Source organism: Gambusia affinis, linkage group LG24 (assembly GCF_019740435.1).
Source record: "Gambusia affinis linkage group LG24, SWU_Gaff_1.0, whole genome shotgun sequence".
Taxonomy (NCBI): domain Eukaryota; kingdom Metazoa; phylum Chordata; class Actinopteri; order Cyprinodontiformes; family Poeciliidae; genus Gambusia; species Gambusia affinis.
Genome location: NC_057891.1, coordinates 710,777 through 732,033, shown reverse-complemented (window position 1 = coordinate 732,033; position 21,257 = coordinate 710,777). Strand labels below are relative to the sequence as shown.

The window sequence follows — 21,257 nt, the reverse complement described above, 5'->3', positions numbered from 1 at the left end:
TTCCGTCCGACACCAGCAGCATGAATGACGGCCTTGTCTGCTCAACGCGTTCTCACAGGAAACGCTGCGCCGCCGTAACCTCGTTAGCACCTGGTGTTTCCTGTCCACCGCCTCGTTCTCACATTACGGCGACCAGACCGATGGGATTCACTGACCTTCACTGACCTTCACTGGTGATTCCAGGTGATTCCAGGTGATTCCAGGTGATCCTCCTGAATCTTCGCTGCTCTGATTGGAGCCGTTCGGAAAAGATTTGGATCAGTTTTTTCATTTTATTCGTTTCTAAATGTCACACTATTCTACAATAAACATTTAGCTCCAACCTAAACATGTAGTTAGCATGCTAAGCATTTAATTTCAAGCTAAAACTTTAGCTAGCAAGCAAGCTAATAATTTATCTCCAAACCAAATATTTACCTCTGAATTAAATAAAAACTGAATTTACAAATGAAATGTTTAGCAAATTAAATTTAATTAGAGGAAGTGGACTATCAAAATAAATTCTGGGTTCAGACTGACTCCTAACTCTGAACGGTAGAAAAAGAAACGATGACCTGAAGTGATCGTATTTATGTTGCCTAAATATCTAGTTTCAAACTAAATATTAAGTTTGTAAACTGTGTATGTCATGTGTAATATTTTTAGTTAATATTTAGTTTGTTAAATAGTTTGAACTGTGGCATTAATAAATGACTGACATGAAGAAAATATGACTGGAACCTGAACCTCCGTTTAGCCTGTGACAGTCTAAAAAGATCTAATCTAATAATAAACAGATGAATTAGTTTATTTAGTTGTTTTTAAATGACAGTATTTAGTAGAGGTGAGTCTCTGTGGAGCAGCGCTCGGGTTTCTGCTGTGAGCCAATCAAAGAGCTGTGACAGATCGCTGGCTGAGCATCAGCAGCGTTTAGTTCTGCTTCAGCGTCTCCACTAACGGGCCTAATGAGAGCTGAGAGACGGACAGGAACTGAAGAGACTCACTTCCTGTCCGGCCGCAGATTAAAGGAATAATCTGTCATTTTACTCAAATGTTTTGGTCATAGCTGCCAGGTTCAGCAGAGGAAGACAAACGAGGCTGCAGTTCTCTAAAAACCTGAAACATTTGCTCCATTAAGAATTAAACTTTAAAATGAATCTCAGCTTGTTTTAAATCTACAAAGTTTAGCTCCATAAATATGAACAGCTGCTGGAAAAGGAGGAAAACTCTGGACTAAATTCAGCTGGTTTCAAAGACTAAAATAAACAATACAAATCACCAATATTATTTTAATATCTATAATTAAAGCCAGGCATGACCTCATCATCTGACACTTCACTGTTAACGATCTGAAAAAGCTGTTCCCCTCCTGGCCTGTGGGGGCGCTGCACCAAGAACCACTGAAGACACTGAGAGCAACTTCCTTCTTCACCAGATGGAAACAAGATGGAGGCGTCAGATTTTAGTGGTTATGGGTGCTGTGGTGGCGTCGCAGGGGTTTCAAACTCCAGTCCTTGATGGCCGCAGTCCTGCAACTTTTAGATGAGCCTCTGCTGCACCTGAATAGGAGAATTCAGGCTCTGGAGAACAACTGGTCTACACAAAGTGGAGGTAATTAAGCCATTTCATTCCAGTGTTTTGTACCTGTGGCTCATCTAAAAACTACAGGACTGCGGCCCTCGAGGACTGGAGTTTGAGACCCCTGGGCGCAACCCACATTTGGAGGCCTGTAGTCCTCGACGGCGGGTTCGATTCCCGGACCTGGCGACATGTGCCGCATGTCTTCCCCCTCTCCTTCCCCCTTTCCTGTCAGCCTATTGTCATATAAGAGACACTAGAGCCACAAAAGACCCGCTGGTGGTGGAAAAAAAAAAAAAAAGATTTTAGTCGTTATTTTTCTTTGGCTAAAGAAAACTAACCGTTTCTCCTGCTAGCGCTAGGCTAGCACACTAGCGTTGGTTGTATTTACCCAGAATGCTCTGCGTTGTAGTCACTTCCTGCTTTTGGAGCGGGTTAATTGAGTTGGATCAAATTTTTTCTTATATGTCTTTATTTTTGTATTTTTCAGCTTATATTCTCTTGTATTCCTTCTTAGCATAACGATAAGATAATAATTCTTCAATTACATCATACTCGGGTTTATTCATTTAACCTCGGCTCATTAAACGGCTCCATGTTTCGATTCTCTGTCAGTTAATTTCATGTCAAACAGTTTGCATGTTTACTCTAAGTACGGAGAATTGATTGTGTTTCGCAGAGTGAACTCATTACACTGGTTCTGATCCAGACTCCTACGGGCTTCCGTAGTCTGCAGCGGCGGGCTGAGTGATGTCTCCCCGGCCGGTAATGAGTCTGCGGCGGGTTGGGCTCCGGAGTCAAGAGCCGCGTTAACCCGCCGATGAAACGCCGCGGATCCGGCATCATTAGCCGGGAGAGCGACGCTCTGCTGCGGCCGTAACGAGCCGCGGCCGCCATCGCTCACTCCGTAATTAGCGGCGGGGGCGGCGCGGGGCTCCTCTGCCCGCTAATGGAGCCAACATGGCGGAACATCACGGCCCAGTTGGAGCTGCCGGGACGGAGCAGCTTCTCTGCTGAATAGTTCATCAGCTGATGAGCGCAGCGGCAGGGGTCAAAGGTCAGCGGTATGGCGTCTGAAGGCTCAGGGTGCCATGACGGGGCGTGGCCAGATGTCATCTGGGTTTGATGTGTGACGTGGGCCGCACACTTCAAGGTCAGAGGTCAAGGTGGATGAAGAGGCAGAATCATCCTCATCAGGTCAGGTGTGTGTGTGTGTGTGTGTGTGTGTGTGTGTGTGTGTGTGTGTGTGTGAGGTTGAGTGATGAGCTGAAATAAACACTATTACAAGTAGATTATTATTATAATTATCTGTACCATTTTATCATCTGTGATGTAATTAAGGATTTATATGTCATGATTTTTATTTGGTATTCATTTTATTTCCTGTTTTCTACGGAAGACAATTGGTGCCAAAATGAGAATTTAAATTTTGAATGTCAGACTTTTCCTAATCTTCTTCCATTTTTAAGATAAACTTAATGTTATTAGATCTGTTGACTTTTTTTATTTAGAAAGTTTAGGACAAACAGTTGGTAACGTCTAGTTTGAACAGACGGCATCATGACTCTGCCACCACCGTGCTTCACAGCCGTTAGCTCAGTTAGCAGAGCGGTGCTGGTCGGTGCTGTGATCCCGGCTCTGGAGTCGTTTCTCTCCCAGCATCCAGCCTGATGCTCAGTGATTTCCCGGCTGAAAGCAGCAGAGCGTGTTTTCACCACAACGAGCCTTCAGGCGGCGGCACAGACGCCGTCAGAGTCTGAACCAATTACAGGACAATTAGCCAGCTGGCTGTTATGAAACACAGCAATTAATGTTTCGTTAATAAGTCAGATTCACAGCCATTCCACATCATCGGCTAATCACCGGGTAATTACTGCCGTGGCGTCTCGGCGCCGGCGACGGATTGATCCGACAAATCTGGGTCTCAACAAACTCCTGGGCATCAACATCTGGAGCTGATGGCGCCACCATCAGGCCGGCTGACTTAACGCTGCTGTCGGCAGCACTGTAAAATTTTCCTCTCAGCGTTGAAATTCTGATGAATTAAAACTCCTGCAGGGAAATTAATCTGATTAAAACAGATTATGATGCAGAAACCAACACAGTGCTGCTGGGCTTAAATAAGATATACAACAAATAAAACCTAAAATATAGACCGGCCCGTTACCCAGCAACCCCACCATCCAGGAACCTCTTGCTGCTTTCTGGTTGGCTGTACAGGAGGCTCCACTTCTGCTTTTCAAAGGTGTTTGGCCTGTGCTTCTGTTTGCAGCCATTTTGTGTAAATGCAGCATTTAAAGTGACAGAGCTCCTAAAACGGGTCAGAACTGAAATCTGATCGCCTCAGGATGGTTCACTGATGAAATGTGATGAAGGTTTTGTTTAGGCCACAGTCCGGTCCGGTCCAGTGTGAGGAAGCAGAACGGGTCAGCGGCGTTACAGGAAGTGGACGTTTCCATGCGGCTGCCGCAGTGTTCAGTGACGTTGGCAGCAGCAGCATCTCGGCTCAGTTTGAGCAGAAACAGGAATTATCCACAGGACCGAACAGAACCCGGGTCATCATCTGGAGCCGCCGGCCCCACTGGGACCACGACTGGAGCGACTGGAGCCAACGCAGCGTGGCGCCGTCTTGATGCTGGCGGCCATCTTTGCTCGTCTCAGGAAGCGGAGTTCACACGGTGGATAATCGGATTAAGGTGGCGCCGTTTGTTCCGCTCCGTGAGCCCAGCTGGACCGAGACGCCGAGAGACAGACAGAACGTCAGAGGTAAGGGGTGTACTGGTTTTAATGGTTCCACTGGTTCTACTGGTTCTGTTGGTTTTAATGGTTCTACTGGTTCTGCTGGTTTTAATGGTTCTACTGGTTCTGTTGGTTCTACTGGTTTTAATGGTTCTACTGGTTCTATTGGTTCTGCTGGTTTTAATGGTTCTACTGGTTTTAATGGTTCTACTGGTTCTATTGGTTCTGCTGGTTTTAATGGTTCTACTGGTTTTAATGGTTCTACTGGTTCTATTGGTTCTGCTGGTTTTAATGGTTCTGTTGGTTTTAATGGTTCTACTGGTTCTGCTGGTTTTAATGGTTCTACTGATTCTACTGGTTTTAATGGTTCTACTGGTTCTGTTGGTTCTACTGGTTTTAATGGTTCTACTGGTTTTAATGGTTCTACTGGTTCTGTTGGTTTTAATGGTTCTACTGGTTCTGTTGGTTTTAATGGTTCTACTGGTTCTGCTGGTTTTACTGGTTCTGCTGGTTTTACTGGTTCTGCTGGTTCTGCTGGTTTTAATGGTTGTACTGGTTCTGCTGGTTCTGTTGGTTTTAATGGTTCTACTGGTTCTGCTGGTTTTAATGGTTGTACTGGTTCTGCTGGTTCTGTTGGTTTTAATGGTTCTACTGGTTCTATTGGTTCTGCTGGTTTTAATGGTTCTACTGGTTCTGCTGGTTCTGTTGGTTTTAATGGTTGTACTGGTTCTGCTGGTTCTACTGGTTCTATTGGTTCTGCTGGTTTTAATGGTTCTACTGGTTTTAATGGTTCTACTGGTTCTGTTGGTTTTAATGGTTCTACTGGTTCTGTTGGTTTTAATGGTTCTACTGATTCTACTGGTTTTAATGGTCCTACTGGTTCTGTTGGTTCTACTGGTTTTAATGGTTCTACTGGTTCTATTGGTTCTGCTGGTTTTAATGGTTCTGCTGGTTTTAATGGTCCTACTGGTTCTGTTGGTTCTACTGGTTTTAATGGTTCTACTGGTTCTGTTGGTTTTAATGGTTCTACTGGTTCTGCTGGTTTTAATGGTTCTACTGGTTCTGCTGGTTCTGCTGGTTTTAATGGTTGTACTGGTTCTGCTGGTTCTGTTGGTTTTAATGGTTCTACTGGTTCTGCTGGTTTTAATGGTTGTACTGGTTCTGCTGGTTCTGTTGGTTTTAATGGTTCTACTGGTTCTATTGGTTCTGCTGGTTTTAATGGTTCTACTGGTTCTGCTGGTTCTGTTGGTTTTAATGGTTCTACTGGTTCTGTTGGTTTTAATGGTTGTACTGGTTCTGCTGGTTCTACTGGTTTTAATGGTTGTACTGGTTCTGTTGGTTCTGCTGGTTCTGTTGGTTTTAATGGTTCTGCTGGTTTTAATGGTTCTGCTGGTTTTAATGGTTCTGCTGGTTTTAATGGTTTTGCTGGTTTTAATGGTTCTATTGGTTCTACTGGTTCTACTGGTTTTAATGGTTCTATTGGTTCTACTGGTTTTAATGGTTCTACTGGTTTTAATGGTTCTACTGGTTTTAATGGTTCTATTGGTTCTGCTGGTTTTAATGGTTCTGCTGGTTTTAATGGTTCTACTGGTTTTAATGGTTCTACTGGTTCTACTGGTTCTATTGGTTTTAATGGTTCTACTGGTTTTAATGGTTCTACTGGTTTTAATGGTTCTGCTGGTTTTAATGGTTCTGCTGGTTTTAATGGTTCTACTGGTTTTAATGGTTCTACTGGTTTTAATGGTTCTACTGGTTTTAATGGTTCTACTGGTTTTAATGGTTCTGCTGGTTTCAATGGTTCCGCTGGTTTCAATGGTTCCGCTGGTTTTAATGGTTCTGCTGGTTTTAATGGTTCTGCTGGTTTTAATGGTTCTACTGGTGGTTTTAATGGTTCTGCTGGTTTTAATGGTTCTACTGGTTTTAATGGTTTTAATGGTCTGTATCAGTCAAGTTGAAACTATTCTGGCGTCTCCAGTATTTTTCTTTTTCATTAAAGTTATAGATTTGATTTATTTCTTCATTTATCTGTAAATAATCAATAAAATAAACAAACTAAACTTTAGCTTCATTTGATTAAGTTTATTAAGTTGTTTTGTTTTTTATTACTAATAAATTACAATAAATAGAAACTTTATGTTAAATGATAAATAAAATGATGGTTCAGCACATTTAGTAAAAATATTTTCTGCTGTTTGCAAACTGATTAGAGAAACACTAATAATAATAATAATTAATAATAATAATGAAACCTGATTCTAATTTAATTACACGGATCGTCACATCTGGTCTAATCAAATCCTGACTTGGGTCATGTGACCTCCTGAGGCTCCGCCCCCCGACAGGCAGAGCCTCAGGGACTTCAGTCAGGAAATGGGTCAACTGCTCAGTGAGGTGGAAACACACACACACACACACACACACCTTTGCTTTCATTTCTTTTCCTTCTTGATTTCTTGAATATAAATATATGACTAAGTTCTGCCATTACAGGCCTGGGATATAATAATAATAATAATAATAATAATAATTACCTCACTCGGGGTATGAATAATTATGGTCTGGGATCAATCTGGAGTAGAAACTGCAGCAAATTATTAAATCTATTTAAATTCTATTATTTCCTCATTTTAGCTGAGTTGGAAGGTTTTTTATTTATTTTCTGTATTAATTTTATTTATGTGTGAAATGATTTAATAACATTTATTATCCAGCTGATAAAATAATCTTCTAGTAAAAGTTTTGGCCCACTCAACATTACATCATTAATTAATCATTCATATTAATAATTCATTCTCTGAAAAACGTTATTTACTTCAAAAATATTTCATTTTTAAAATAATTAATTTGTTCATGTCTGTGGTCACATCGCCCTCTGGCGGCCACATGGGGGAATTACATCATTAGTTTCTGTTTAAACCATAAATATGGAAATCTGAATTAAATGTTATTCTGCAGTACAGTGACGTCATTCACAACACGAAGGTTTATTGATCCGCTTCCTTCTGGGACACGACGCCACCTGCTGGTGATGGTGAGGAAGTGCAGGTATTAATTGATCAGAAACTGTTTTTATAATGTTTGGAGATTCTTTGGTTTCCTGAAGCTTCAGCTTCAGGATGACAGGAAGCTGAGCGCTCGGTGCGCTGCTGCCACCTTCTGGAGTCCTGCAGTACTGCACCGTCAATCCTCTAATTATTTTTATTAAAACATAAAAATAGGAGAAACTTCACCGGCAGCATTTAGAGTTTATGATCTGAACTCTGTTGGTTTGAAGCATTTGAGGATTAATTAAATCTAATATTTATTTCTATTGTTGGGAATAAAATCATAAAATGTTTTTAAATTCTCAGAAAAACCAAAAATCTAACAGCTGCTGAAGATCTGGAAACATTTTTTATAAAATATGATTTATAGAAAAACAAAAACTGCTTCAGCCTCACATCCAAATCTAAGAAATGATGTTTTAGTTCAACCATTAACATTAATAAGAGAATTAATTTTTAATCCTTTAAATGAAGAATGAAGTGATAAATGAGTTAAATTTATCTTCAATACTTTATAAAACTCAGATATGTTTAATATTTTAATATAAAGCTAAAAAAATAAAGTTAAAAACAGGAAAAGTTTTTCTGCTCTGACTTCATCGCTTCCTGTTTTGTTTTTTTCTTTCCAGGAGATCAGAGTGTGTGTGTGTGTGTGTGTGTGTGTGTGTCTCTAATGGACTGAATGTTCAAGGCTGAGGGCCTAATGGGTTCTGCGTCCAGTCAGTCCATTAAGAAGAAAATGATTCTCTATCTGAACGACTTTAAGTAGCCAAACTTCAACCCTTCAGAAAATGAAAAACTGAATTTCTGCTTCATAAAAACAAATAAAGATCAGAGATCTGCGTCAGGAAAAGGTTTCTGCAGCTGGAGGGAATTAAAGTTTGATGATAAATGAATCAGATTAACTCCAGATGTTTTGTCTGAACTGGGATTTTAACGTTAAATTCTGAATATTTGAGATTTTTGCTCTGAAATCTCAGCAGCTGCTGATTTGAACTCGTCAGACTCCAAAAGTCTCCTGAGGTCTGAGAACCAGAGCAGCTAACGCTAACGCTAACTAGGTCTGTTGTAAAGAAATATTTTAGTAATCGAGGAATCTGTTGATTATTCTTATGATTAATCAAGTAATCTGATAAACAAACGATCAAATAAAATATTGATAAATGTGTATTTAGCAGTGATTTCTGACAGTGACACCAGAGTTACTATCAGATCCCAACATCAGTCCAGGTTTTCATATTTAGCTTCTCTAACAGAAACTTTCCTGTAGTTTAGAAAACTAACCTGTAACAATAACAGCTTAAGAAAAGTTCAACAAACATCTGAAATTATATTCAGTTTCATAATAAAGAGCCTCACAGATACACTTCTAAAAAACCTCTGTGCTCCAGCTGTTAGTTTCTGTCTTCATCTTTATGTTTATGTTTGATAGATGACCTCTGACCTCGCCCCATAACCCGACCAGCTCTGGGTTTGAGAAAACAGGAAATGTCACCTGGAGTTTGGGGGGCAGGTGAACGTAAGATGGGAGGAAACAGAGCAGGAGTGTAAGAGCTGGGGGAGCGATACGGGATGTTGATGATACTTTAGTTCCTCACAGTCAGGAACTCGTCTACAGCCACGAACCGCCACCAGGCTCTGCCGGCCGTTTCTTCACACCGGGATCATATGAACTTATTGTGCGGTTCGTCCGTAAAGCTGCACTTCCACTGTAACCATCGGCTGCTCGGCCGCCCGCCGTGTTCAGTCCATCGGCTCACCTGTGTAAATACCTGCAGCTCTGAACCTGCAGCTCTGGAGGAGAAAGGCTGCCGTTCTCCAGGCATGGAGCCGGTCAGTGTAAAGATGCTTATTGGTCCCCAAAAACCATGAAACCCCCGGGCGTCATCACCAGTCAGTAAAATCCCCTCGGGCCGAACTTGAACACTGGACGTTATGCTGCTAACACTTAGCTTTGGTCAACAACTCAGAGGAGGAAGTCAGAGCTCCGCGCAACGCAAATAATGTCCTGGTTGGAACACGGTGGCTAAATATTAAAAGATTAATTAATGAAGCTTCAAGACAGGTAAATGTTCCTGGAGGATTTTTAATAATGGAGGAACTGGAATCACTGGAGGAATCGTTTCAACCTTAATGCTAACGCTAACGGCCTTCCTCATATTCCCTGTTTGGGGTTCAGCCAATCAGCAGCAAGGGAAATACAAGGCGCTCCTGACTGGCTGCTAACAGCTAGCCGCTAGCAGGTCCAGCTTTTAGCTTCTGAATATTTATTTTACATCCACAGAAAAGTGCTGACTGGATTTAAATGATTCTGTAAATAGATTTAAAATCTGATTTAGATTCAAACTGGAGGAAAATAAATAAATGAAGAGAAGTTCTTTAAAACGTTTCCTTCACCTGGTAGAGAAACTTCTTCTTCTCTCCTCATGATGGCGCTCACACGGCGCCGTTGAGCTGTTTCAGCTCCTGTTTAAGGTGAGTTATTCCCTCCCACTGTCGCCACATGCTAACTTTGATGCTAATTCAGTGCAACAACTGGTTTACCAGAGCAGTAAAATGTCAGCTAAATGTTGGATTGAAGGGATTAAAAGGTGAAAGTTCAGATTAGATTTCTGAGTCTGTAGAGTTCAGATAACGATTGATGGATTATTACACTAGTTGATGATTATTTTAATAACTGATCAATCTGATTAGTTGTTGAATTGATAAGCAAACCAGCCAAGTGATTACAGGAAGCTAAAAGTTTCCAGGTTAGCAAAACGCTGCAGTGCTAAGCTAATAGTTAGCGGATTAGCTGATGAGCTGTGAACGTTAAGATGAGACTCCTGGTGTTTTGACTAAAGTCTGTGATGGAAAACCTGCTGAGTGAAGAGCAGCTGAACTTCCTGGAAAATAAGCTAACGGGTGATTAGCGCCGCTGAGGGCGAACAAAAGCAGCAGCTGCAGGTTTGAATCCCAGCCTGCCGCAGTTACTGCATCACACCTGGGCGCTAATCCAACAAACCAGCCTCTGACCTTTCACTCAGGTCACACATGACACGCTTAGATTATTATTAATCCCTGAAAGTGGAGAAAACGTCATAAAATATACAAGAATAAAGAAATAAAAACTGGGAGGAAAAAATTTTTCTGACGGGAGGAAGAGGAGGGAGGAAGATGCTCCATTGATTGGTAGTGTGTGTGTGTGTGTTTGACCACCATGGATGACGCTACGCTCCGTGTGTGTGTGTGTGTCCTTGACAGGCAGGATATAAACGAGCCGCTCCAAGCTTCAGAGGACAAGAGCGACCAAGAAGAAGAAGAAGAAGAAGTCTTCACCTCCCAGAATCCACCAGCAATAATAATAATAAGAAGAAACATCAAACTGGTGAGTTTTAATTTTTCACTCATCAGAAATTAAAATGTTTTGATTCAAAAAAACAGAAAAGTTAAAACCTTAAAATAAACTGTAATGTTTTGGAATCTGAAAATGTTTTATTTTATTCAGTTTGATTATTTATTACAGTCATAAAAATGTTCAGTATTTAATATTCATCTCCTTTTTTAACTAAAGGTGGATAATAATGAGATAAACTGTTCTGGCTTCTGATTGGTGGACAGGATCATGTGTCCTGCGTGGCTATTGGTGGCCGTGGTGGTTGTGGGCGGAGCCAGAGGAGCGGCCAGCCAATGCTGGGAGAGTCTGAGCTGCCAGGAGCTGAACAGCGAGAGCAGCATGATGGTAAAAATATTGACATATTTATTTAATCTAAACTCACATCACAATCACTTTAAACTCTTAAATATTAATAAATATTTGATTTCCATAAGGTCCTGGTAAAATGAAATAATAACTTGATCCGATAAATTAGAAATATTTGTAGTGAATTTTATGATATTTCTTCTTAGAAATGTCACAAAATATGCATTTTGTGACATTTTAAAACTAATAAATCTGATCTGGAAAATAACACAAACATTTCCTGAGTTTGAACTCCATTTGAACCACAAATGAACCAAATGAACTGTTCAGTTCTGAATAAATACTGCCACCTGCTGGTGGGAGGCAGCATCACCATGATCTGATCAGCAATGAACTTAAAATGACGTGAAAAAATGAGGCTTAATTTTGATTTTATGTTATTTTTTTTTCTGAAAAAAACGTTTTTATTGGAAAATAACTTATTGATAATGAACCTATATTGTTGAGAACAATGTAGTTCCATAAAGTTTAACTGAAAAGAATCGTTGACGAAAATCCCGTTTAAGTTTTATTTTATTTTTCTAAATCTGTTGTGAAGATTATTTGGTTGAAATACTTTTTAAATTAAATGATCATTCCCTCTGCCTACATCCCCCAGAATGCTGTGCGGTAGTCGTCTTATTGATCGGTATTGATCAGTGAATATTTCAGATGTGCTGCAGTGAAATGTTTATGTTTAGAACTTTAAACAACATGAAGGGTTAGTTGGATCTGGTCCTCTGGGTTGGTAGGACTGTATCCACGCCTGTCGCTCCGACCTGACGGCCGAGACGCCCCTGGTCCCAGGCGACGCCCACCTGTCGCCGCCCCCTGATCCCACCGCCCCGCAGGCCAAACGCTCCTACTCCATGGAGCATTTCCGCTGGGGGAAGCCGGTCGGCCGCAAACGCCGCCCAGTCAAGGTTTACACGTCCAACGGCGTGCAGGAGGAGTCGGCCGAGGCGTTCCCCGCCGAGATGAGGAGGCGCAGCGAAGAAGAGGAGGAGGAGGAGGAGGAGCAGCTGCTGCAGGAGAAGAAGGACGGATCCTACAAGATGAAGCACTTCCGCTGGAGCGGGCCGCCGGCGGGGAAACGCTACGGAGGATTCATGAAGAGCTGGGAGGAAGGGCGGCAGAAACCGCTGGTCACACTGCTGAAGAACATCATCAACAAGGAGGAGCAGATGTAGCCAATCAGACGCTGCGACACGCCGGGGGTGAGCCAATCAGACGCTGCGAGGGATTTCATATTCATGCCTCCGTGTAAATAACTGTATTTATTATATGGGTTATTTGCAAGCAAAAGGAAAGACGTGTTTGTCTTTTGTTCTGTTTCTTTAAAAGCAGGTCAGTGGCCTATTCAAAGTACGGTCATTAAATTCAACTTTAAAACTAAATAACAAACATTTACTGGGTTTTAACTCCATTTGAACCAGAAATGGACCGACCGTTCTCGGTTCTCTGGACCGTTCTCGGTTCTCCTCACACGTTCCCCCCTGGAGATGAAACCTGTCGGGACGTTTCAACGTCTGAAGCTCCAAATCCTCCTGAAAAAACGACTCAGGATGTTTTAAAGCTCCGTCACTTTAAACCAGAACAGAAGTTCTGTTTTCACCTAAACATTCATTTTGTTCAGACCTCCAAGAAACATAAAGTGAAGGTTCTGCAGGAATCGGTCCGAAGAACCAGAACTTTAAAACAAAGATCTGATTATTAAGAACAGAAACCAGATGAATGACTTTCATTCCTTCAATATCTCCATAAATTCAGTTCAGCTGCAAATTAAAGTTACTTAGTCATTAGAAATGAATGTTTTATTATAATTTGGTCCCTTTCATACAGTCTCACCTCCTCCTTTGATATAAATATATATATATATTTCTCCTCTGATCCATTCATCCTGTCCACATGATGCTTTGAAACGTTTTTACTGTTTATTTTGTTTCCAGATTTTTTCCTCATTTCATTTTCAAACTGGGACAGATAAATCTTCATTTCTAGAAGTGACCCTGTTGCTGTAAATTCAACACAATTCGCTTTTAAATGTGAGAAAATTTGATCTAGAAAGTTGAAGAAAGTCTGAATTGAAGCAGGAAAAACTGTTTAGAAAGTGGAAATATTGAGCCGAGTGGATCAGAACCACATTAACCAGATTTATTAAAAACACAGTATTATATCTGGCTGCTGTGTAACGGAGCGCTCGGTGCCAACATGACGCAGTTCTGGTCTGAACAAACGGGTTCAGGGAATCCTGGAGAAGTCCGGCGTTTCCCAGTGGAACCCGAACGCACCGCCAGCAGACATGCAGGGTGAGGTTTCCACTTTGTCGGCTGCTTTGAGTCGAGTCCAGGTTCTGGTTCAGGTCTGAACTCGCTGCAGTTTAGGTTCTGATGGAGCTTCGACAGTTTCTCCAGACATGAAAAGTTCCTGAAGAACAAAAAAACATTTTAGAACAGAAACCACATTCAACTGGGTTCAGTTATCTGCTCCAGGTTTCACCACTCAGAGTATCTGAACCCAGAGTTAAGGTCAGCGAATGTAACTCTGGGCCAACATACTCAGAGTTGTCATAACCTCCCCCTGGAAAGGTCAAAGGTCAAGTTTGTTCCAGTCAGCTACCTTATCATAGATGACTTTGATGATGAGTGAGCAGCTGGGACATGTGGCCACTTCCTCCCCGTTCTCCAGGTCCTCCTTTAAAAACACCAACAGCGACTCAACATCAACCAGCAGGTCAAAGGTCAACTTATTGCAATAAATGCCACAAGATAGATATATCCAGCATGATTTATAGAGGATTTGAGTTTAGTGGGATGTAAAGAACAGAAATACTTAACGTGTAAAATGAAATTAAATACAAGCATTCATTTAAAATTCGGCTAACAAGGTTTTATAACAGAAAAATAACTTACAAGGCAAAAATAACACAACTTCCAAATAAGGGGAGAAATGTCTCATTAGCTAAAGACGAATCAAGCCGAACACTTTACTTATCAATAATAAGGCATATTTCTGTGAGTAGGTCAGTGTGAGTGTGTCCTACAGGTGAGTTAATGTTGAAATCAACAGATTTTCTATGGACTTTGGCTAGGGGCGCTGAGGCTAAGCTCACCTTGGTTATACAGAAGCGGTCTCCACAAGGACAAGGGAAGTAGTAGGCCTCCGTCTCCTCGTCAAACTCAAAGTCCTCAATCTCCACCTCATCATGAAACACCGACATATTTCACCGGAGACACCATCAGCCGTTTATTTACGGCGACACGCTGATTCCAGCCGGGCTGCGACGCAGAGTGATGACGTTTCCGTCTCACGCCGTGACGAAGGCGGTGGCGACTAAAGAATAGCTGCAAATCATTTGATTTGTTTAGATCAGTGGTGCCCACAGTTCTCGAGAACAGGTGTGTGGTACCGTAGGAAAATCTGACGGGTAGCACTGATCGTCAGAACACCGAGAATTAGCAGCTCGTTTCTCTGAAGATTCGACAGAAATAAAGAGAAAAGCAGAGAAGCTAAGCTAAGTTAAGCTAAGCTAAGCACTGCTGGTCAGAGATCTGAGCTGCTGTTCTGCCCCGGCAGTATAAAACACCACAACTACATAATATTAGCTTGGTGTGATGGGAATTTTATCTTTCGTTTGTATTTAAAAAAAAAAGTTCATTATCTGATTGTATATATTATGTTTGTGCAAGGAAAATTGTATATAAGACACAAAAAAAGAAAGTTAATTTAGTCCATCAGAACCAGAACCTCGAGGTTCTCCGTTGCTGAGTGTCGCTGCAAATGAGCGGAGAAATGACGGCAGCTGCTGCTGTGCTCCAGACCGGAATATGGAGAATCTCCCCACTGGACCAGAACCGAACCGAATCACACATTAACCTGTTATAGAGAGCAAGTTGCCACTGTCTGCCCTTGCGGAGCTCAGTAACTGTTGTACTTTAAAAATCAGACCAAGTTTAGTTTGTGGCAGCAGCAGGTGTGTCTTGAAGATGCTCCCAAAACAAAGGCTGTAGTTTTCGTCGACCACCAACAGATAAAGAAAAAAAAGAATTTGGCTAAAAATTCTAAAGTTGAAATGAGAACCCAAACTGCTTTATGTGCTCGTTTCATTGTGTGGACAGAAAGCCAAGAGAAGAAAACCCGCTAACTATGCTATTGCGGTTAATTGCGGCCATTTCTTCAAGTCGCCATTCCTCCCCGCATTAGCTGTACGTAGCGGTAAAACAATATTACTATATTTACGCTGTGATAGCTGGAGTTCCCACATATTTTAAAGCCTAAAACCTCTGCGGAAAGCCGGTTAGCGGGTTGCTAACATGTAAACCAGGGGTCACCAACACGGTGCCCGAGGGGACCTTGTCATTGTCATTAGGCAGCACTGCCAAAGAAATTATTCAATTAAATGTTTTTACCTTGAAATAACATTTGTTTATTTTTAGAATTTTTTAAAAAGTGAATTATAATCAGGTTTTAAATAAATTGCTTTATGTATAAAACTCTTTTCTAGGGTTAAAGGTCAAAACTCCGCAGCAGACGCCTGCAGGATTTTATCGGAGTGTACACTCTGAGTAACTTGAGATTTTCCTTTAAAACAAAGAAAAGAATAACTTCTGAAAGTTTTCTTATCCAGCCTTCTATACTATTAGCAAAATTGTGGAAGGAAAAAAAAAACGTGTTAAAACATCTCGTTCGTAGCGAGTCTGTGGGGGTCAAAGGGCACGTCAAAGCCTAAATGTTACTGGGTCAGTTTACGTTTATTTGTCTCGACGGAACTACAAAGACCAGAATCCAACGGCAACCTTGTCACCGGAAGTGGAGAATGATTGAGCAGTCATAAAGAGGCGGGAAATGTCAACGATAAGATGGGAATAGTTTCCAGCAGTAGTAGACGCGTTACGGAACTTTGTTTCTCTTTGCAGTAAAAAAGAGAAACAAAGATGTCTGAACCAGCAAGAGACCGCTGTAAGTTTTTATTAACTGTTCATTATTCATTAAGTGTTTTTATTCCTCTATTTTATAATCCGTTTAGACTCTGGTTTAATAATGTAATGTCTGTGTCGGTGTTTATGGATTAACATTATAGTATCTCTGCTGTGAAAACAGAACCTTACTAGACGGAACCGAACACAGTGTAGAACAATATAAACACGAAGCTCTAAAACAGACAGATTTTCTATTTGGTCCGTTTCCCTCAGTGTGCTACAAACATTGCGGCTGCCAGACTTTACTCGCCTCAGCTCGGCTGGGCGATGCTAGCTGCCTCGGCTGGGCGATGCTAGCTGCCTCGGCTGGGCGATGCTAGCTGCCTCGGCTGGGCGATGCTAGCTGCCTCGGCTTTGAAGATATTGATGATGCAGCAAAAAGTTCCATTTGTGCAGCTATCATTTTGAAGATATTAATAAAAATGTTTGTAGCGGTCATCAAAGGTCAAGGTTCATGCTGGATCTGTGGATTTCATTTGAAATTGTTATGTGCTAACCTATGTACGTGAATAATTAAATTTTAATGTGGATGAAATTTGCTTGGAATCAGTTCTTATGCAGAATGAACTGGAACAAAACCAGTTCATTCTGGTGACCTGTACTTTAGTTTCCAACCACCAGAGGGCCCTATGAGACAAACTGTACTGTTGAAATACAACAAGTAAGACTAGAGCAAAACTAGTGCTGGCCATCTTGTCAGCTGTTTCCAGGAGTAAAAACTGGAAACATCATGAACCGTTTCCAGAGTTGTAATTCAGGGCCTGGGCCAGCAGGGGGCGCATTGGGTTAAAATTCTGGTTAAAAACTAAGCAGCTTGGCTGTAAAGCTGAATGAAGGCGTGTTGTGGCTCCATAGATCGCCGTCTGACTGGTCATCAGATGGACGTCCAGCGGCTCCAGAACGTGGCCTACCTCTACCTGTGCAGGCTGGAGGAGGCTAAGAGGTCAGTGAGCAGAACCAGAACTGGACCTGGTGCTGCCGTGTTGATGCATTAACCTGGTGCATTCTGGGAGTTGAGATGGATCAGATGGTAAACTTGAAAACCGGATTAAATCTTTTCTGATTGGTGGTTTCCTGCTCAGGTGGATGGAGGCGGTTCTGGGGGCGGAGCTTCCCGGCCCAGTGGAGCTGGAGAGGACTCTGAGGAACGGAGTCACTCTGGCCCAGCTGGGCCACCACTTCGCTCCCGCCGACGTCCCGCTGGAGCGGATCTACGACCCGGACCAGCAGTGGTACCAGGTCGGGTTCTGAGACCAGCTGTCTGCAGCCACATGTTTCTACAACGTCTAGTTCCACAATCTGATTATTTCATACAGATTCTATAATCAATCACTGATCAATAACATTGGTGTGTTCAGGATGTTGGTCTGCAGTTCAGACACACAGAAAACATCAACCTGTGGAGGAGCGCCATGATGTCAGTGGGCCTGCCGTCGGTCAGTGAACTCTCACCTGATTGGTCACTGATTGGTCAGCTGATCAGCTTCTGTACTGACTGATGGTTGGTTGTTGTTGTTTCCAGGTGTTTTATCCTGAGACCATCGACGTCTACAACGGGAAGAACATGGCCAAGCTCATCCACTGCATCCACGCTCTCAGGTACGCCGTCCGTCCGTCCCTCTGTCCATCTGTCCCTCTGCCATGTCTCGTGTGTCTCTGCAGCAACTTCCTGTCCCAACAAGCCTTGGCTCCGCCCATTGTTGGTCTCCAAGGAAAAGTGAGCTTCACTGGTAAGTGCTGACCCAGGTGGATGTTGTGGTCTTTGGACCAATCAGAGAGCAGTGTTGGTGACATGTGACTGTCCCCAGAAGAGGAGATCAACCACATGGAGCTGGAGCTGAGTCAGCACCGTGACCCCATGGAGTCGTTTGAGGACATCGGGGACATCCTGGCTGACGAGCTGTCTGTGGACGCAGCAGCAGGTAGGAGCGCTCTGATTGGCTGGGAGCTCCCAGGTGGACCCGTGGAGCTGACTGCGGTCGTCTTCCAGTCCAGACGGCCGTGGATGCGGTGAACGCGGCGGTGGCCCGGGGCCAGCTGGAGGCCACGGCCCAGGCCCTCAGGAACCCTGCAGCTCTCCTCACCGGCCTGCAGGAGGCGCACATGAGCACCTACCAGGAGGCGCTCAAGCAGGCCTGGAGGAGGAAGGCGGAGCTTGGAGCAGAGCAGGTTACATCTGATTGGTCAGAGAAAGAACCCTTTCATCCAATCAGCTGTTGATTCCTGTGTGTGTGTGTGTGTGTGTGTGTGTGTGTGTGTGTGTGTGTGTGTGTGTGTGTGTGTCAGGCTGGTTCCTCCAGGGACTCAGGACTCGTCCAGGGGAACCTGAGTCAAAATGAGATCCAGAATCTTGTCCGGACCGTCAACGGTGAGGACTGGGACTGATGATCCATTTGGGCTCAGAGTTCTGCAGCGGTTCTGACTAACACTCTGCATCCAGCTGCCGGGTTGGGAGAAATCCTGGTGGGGAAGCGGACCAGGAGGCCAGTCCACCGGTTCGCCATCGAGGCTCCGAGATCGAGGGCGGAGGTCAACGTGGCAGACGGTACAACTCGAAGAAGCTTGGTTCTGCAGCCCGGTTCTGATCCGGGACTGTAGCCTGACTGATGGTTCTGATACTTCCAGGCAGTGGACAGAGGCTGGGTCAGATTCCTTGGACCAGGTACCAGCTCGGCAGTAGGAACCCGGCGGAGCTGAGGCCCCTCCACTACGTCCTTTTCAACCTGCCTGGGAAGGTACACGACCTCTGGACCCGGTAGAACCTCTGCAGTCCACTGGAACAACCCAGTTCTTGACGGGTCCATGTTCTCATATCAGTGGTGGGAAGCAGAAAAATCCAGGAGTCTGGAAACCTCAGAGCTGCTGGTTCTGATCCGAGCCGCTTCCCGTTTCCCTCCACAAACCGTCAGAAGGTGTCGACACGTTCCGGTCCAATCAGAACCAGAGCAGAGATAAAGCTGCAGGTTCTGGAGCAGTGAGCCTTGTAATGTGCTGACTCCCTGCCAGTGGGGGGCGCTGTTCATAGAAACACAGGCAGCTTTAAAAAGACAATAAGCAGATCATTCTAGATGTTCTAAAGTTGTATTTCTGCTTGTTTTTCATCAGTTTTAAGGTTCTGAAGTGTTTGACCATCAGGAGGTTTTTAAAGGCTGAAAAGTCAGGATTTCTATTTCCTTATTTCCAGGAGTGGATGAAGAATTTGGTGAGGATCAGCAGGTTGTTCAGAATGAGGTCTAAATATTACATCCTCTCTTTTTAAAGGATGATGCAGGAAATGTTTGGATGAGATCCAGTCCTGGAAGTTTCTCCAAAATGTTCCAGAAGAAGAGATGATCTGTAGTTTCAATGTCACAAAAGGTCCAGCTGTTGGAATCAAAGTTGAATCTTTGTCTTAAAGATTCCCTGGATGGAAAAATATTGAGAATTTTAAAATGAACTTGTTCAGTTTTAGGACTTAGAGGTTATTTAAGGTCAACAGTTCTCCACTTATTGACCCCTGAATCAGAAAACAGATTTAAAATGGAGTTTTTATTTGTTCTGACAGGAAATATAAAACTAGTTAGATGCTGATGCATCTGCTTGTTAGAATGACTTTTGTCCAAAAGGTGAAATTAAACAGATGATTGAATGTTTCTATTTTAACCAGACATTTGACTGCAGAGGGGTCAGAGTTCATCACTGTGTTAAACTGAGTGTGTGAGCAGGATTCATCATGAGACAACCGATCTCCACCATCATTTAGAAAATGTCTTTTGGACCAAAGACCTTTTTCCATCCAGTGATCCAAACTCAGAGATGTATTCCTGTGAAACTCGATTCTCTTCGTTTCTCTTGGTTTCTGTTTGTTTCTGTTTGATTCTCTTCATTTCTTTTCGTTTCTTTTCGTTTCTGTTTGTTTCTCTTGGTTTCTGTGGCTCCAGATGGAGTTTGGTGAGGAGGAGGTTGTTTGTGAGGGAAACGCTGATGAAGGGACAGGAAGAGAAACGGTTTAAGGTCAGAGTTCAGGGACGCGGCGCTCTGGGAGAAACTCTTTAATCTGAGTGGCTCCCATCAGAACCCGCTCAGTTACAGTTCTGTGTTTCCTTCAGGTAGGATCCATCAAGCAGAACCTTCGGCGGTTCAACGGCTTCCCGTTCGATGCCGACAGTCAGGAGTTCATCCTGAAACGGGCCAAGCTGCTCAGGTAGCCTCTGGTGCTCCGGTTCTGATGAAGATCAGAGAAGGAGAAACCCGTTTCCTCCTCAGGTCTGGTCATGTGTCCCCCCAGGAGCTCTGTCCTCCCCGGGGCCACGCTGAGGGACATCTGCTCCATCCTGGCGCTGAGGAGAGGAGGAACCAGGCAGCAGCTCGTCCACCGGATCCTCCGCTTCCTGACGGAGCCCAGAGACAGCGGGAAGGTGATCCGTCTCCTCCTGGAGCAACTTGTGTTCCTTCTCTAACGCTGCTGTGTGTTTGGTCCTTCACAGCGCCCTCCAGTGGCCAGCAGGAGGCAGTAGTCTACAGCAGGTGGAGGAGTTCAAGGTAAAACCAGGCAGGTTCCTCTGGAGGACCCAAAAGGTTCTGCTCAGCACGGTTCCAACCCAAACTAGTGTTCTGTAAGACATTAAGACATGAAGTCATGAAGTGGGAGAAATCTGAATGTCTTGATTTCTGAATTATTACGTTAGCATAAGATGGGAAACCTTTGCTAGTTGGAGGGAAAACATGGAGCTGGAGCATCATGAGAACCGGATAGATGAGTTCAACAGATGGAAGAGACGGAAATAATGGACCATCATGTGAGATACTAGTGGACAGAGGATAAATCTCTACAATGGAAAGAATCTAAGATTCTTTATCAGAAACGACTCTGATGGAAAACAAACCATCATCATGTCTTCTGGGACGGACCAATCATAAAAGAGATAAATAGATATTCTAGCAGAATATTCCTCTGGAGATCAAGATCATGTGTTTTAGGGTAATTCCTCCAGAATATCTGATGACTATTTTATTAACGACAAGAAAGAAAAACCTCAAGACAAAGGAAACATTTAACCTGAATTAGAAGGAAACAGCAGCAGCCTTTGATCTGTGACTCAGTCACAGGAGGAAGATCTGGTTTCATTTTTAGAGACTGGATTAAATCTCTTCCATCCTCTCCTGTGGCAGACAGACTTATAAATTATTTTAGATTAGAATTTTGTTGGTGTATTTAATTTTTTGGTGGTTTGATTT

General features: G+C 43.1%; 3 protein-coding genes across 4 annotated transcripts; 2 read left to right on the top strand and 1 right to left on the bottom strand.

Moving 5' to 3' along the window:
- Positions 1–10,502: 10,502 nt before the first annotated feature.
- pomca (proopiomelanocortin a) lies at positions 10,503–12,366 on the top strand. The gene is made up of 3 exons (XM_044109395.1): positions 10,503–10,707; positions 10,941–11,061; positions 11,814–12,366. The coding sequence occupies exons 2-3, from the start codon at positions 10,945–10,947 to the stop codon at positions 12,249–12,251; spliced, it is 555 nt and encodes a 184-aa protein (XP_043965330.1). The 5' UTR covers positions 10,503–10,707; positions 10,941–10,944; the 3' UTR covers positions 12,252–12,366.
- An 834-nt stretch (positions 12,367–13,200) lies between these two features.
- On the bottom strand, positions 13,201–14,427 carry dph3 (diphthamide biosynthesis 3). The gene is made up of 3 exons (XM_044109397.1): positions 14,174–14,427; positions 13,681–13,755; positions 13,201–13,488 (listed from the first exon to the last, which is right to left on the bottom strand). The coding sequence occupies exons 1-3, from the start codon at positions 14,279–14,281 to the stop codon at positions 13,420–13,422; spliced, it is 252 nt and encodes an 83-aa protein (XP_043965332.1). The 5' UTR covers positions 14,282–14,427; the 3' UTR covers positions 13,201–13,419.
- A 1,464-nt stretch (positions 14,428–15,891) lies between these two features.
- Positions 15,892–21,061, top strand: LOC122826963 (ras GTPase-activating-like protein IQGAP3). Of its 2 annotated transcripts, none has more exons than XM_044109387.1 (14): positions 15,892–16,020; positions 16,896–16,983; positions 17,123–17,279; positions 17,399–17,476; positions 17,563–17,639; positions 17,703–17,770; positions 17,849–17,962; positions 18,031–18,209; positions 18,327–18,408; positions 18,481–18,585; positions 18,666–18,775; positions 20,129–20,223; positions 20,308–20,437; positions 20,507–21,061. In XM_044109387.1, exons 1-14 carry the CDS (start codon positions 15,996–15,998, stop codon positions 20,534–20,536), a joined length of 1,338 nt encoding a protein of 445 aa, XP_043965322.1. In that variant the 5' UTR covers positions 15,892–15,995; the 3' UTR covers positions 20,537–21,061. The 2 variants fall into 2 exon arrangements, with proteins under 2 accessions (XP_043965322.1, XP_043965321.1); XM_044109386.1 differs by having other exon boundaries at positions 20,286–20,437.
- The last annotated feature ends 196 nt before the right edge of the window (positions 21,062–21,257 follow it).

Bases quoted from the DNA above. Each gene is read 5' to 3' on its own strand.
- dph3 (XM_044109397.1), bottom strand. From the start codon at position 14,281: ATGTCGGTGTTTCATGATGAGGTGGAGATTGAGGACTTTGAGTTTGAC. The intron at 13,756-14,173 runs GTGAGCTTAGCC...GTGTTTTTAAAG, and splicing joins ACCGCTTCTGTATAACCAAG to GAGGACCTGGAGAACGGGGA. The intron at 13,489-13,680 runs GTAGCTGACTGG...TTTGTTCTTCAG, and splicing joins TCAAAGTCATCTATGATAAG to GAACTTTTCATGTCTGGAGA.
- pomca (XM_044109395.1), top strand. From the start codon at position 10,945: ATGTGTCCTGCGTGGCTATTGGTGGCCGTGGTGGTTGTGGGCGGAGCC. The intron at 11,062-11,813 runs GTAAAAATATTG...CTGGGTTGGTAG, and splicing joins ACAGCGAGAGCAGCATGATG to GACTGTATCCACGCCTGTCG.
- LOC122826963 (XM_044109386.1), top strand. From the start codon at position 15,996: ATGTCTGAACCAGCAAGAGACCGCT. The intron at 17,640-17,702 runs GTACGCCGTCCG...GTGTCTCTGCAG, and splicing joins CACTGCATCCACGCTCTCAG to CAACTTCCTGTCCCAACAAG. The intron at 18,210-18,326 runs GTTACATCTGAT...TGTGTGTGTCAG, and splicing joins CGGAGCTTGGAGCAGAGCAG to GCTGGTTCCTCCAGGGACTC.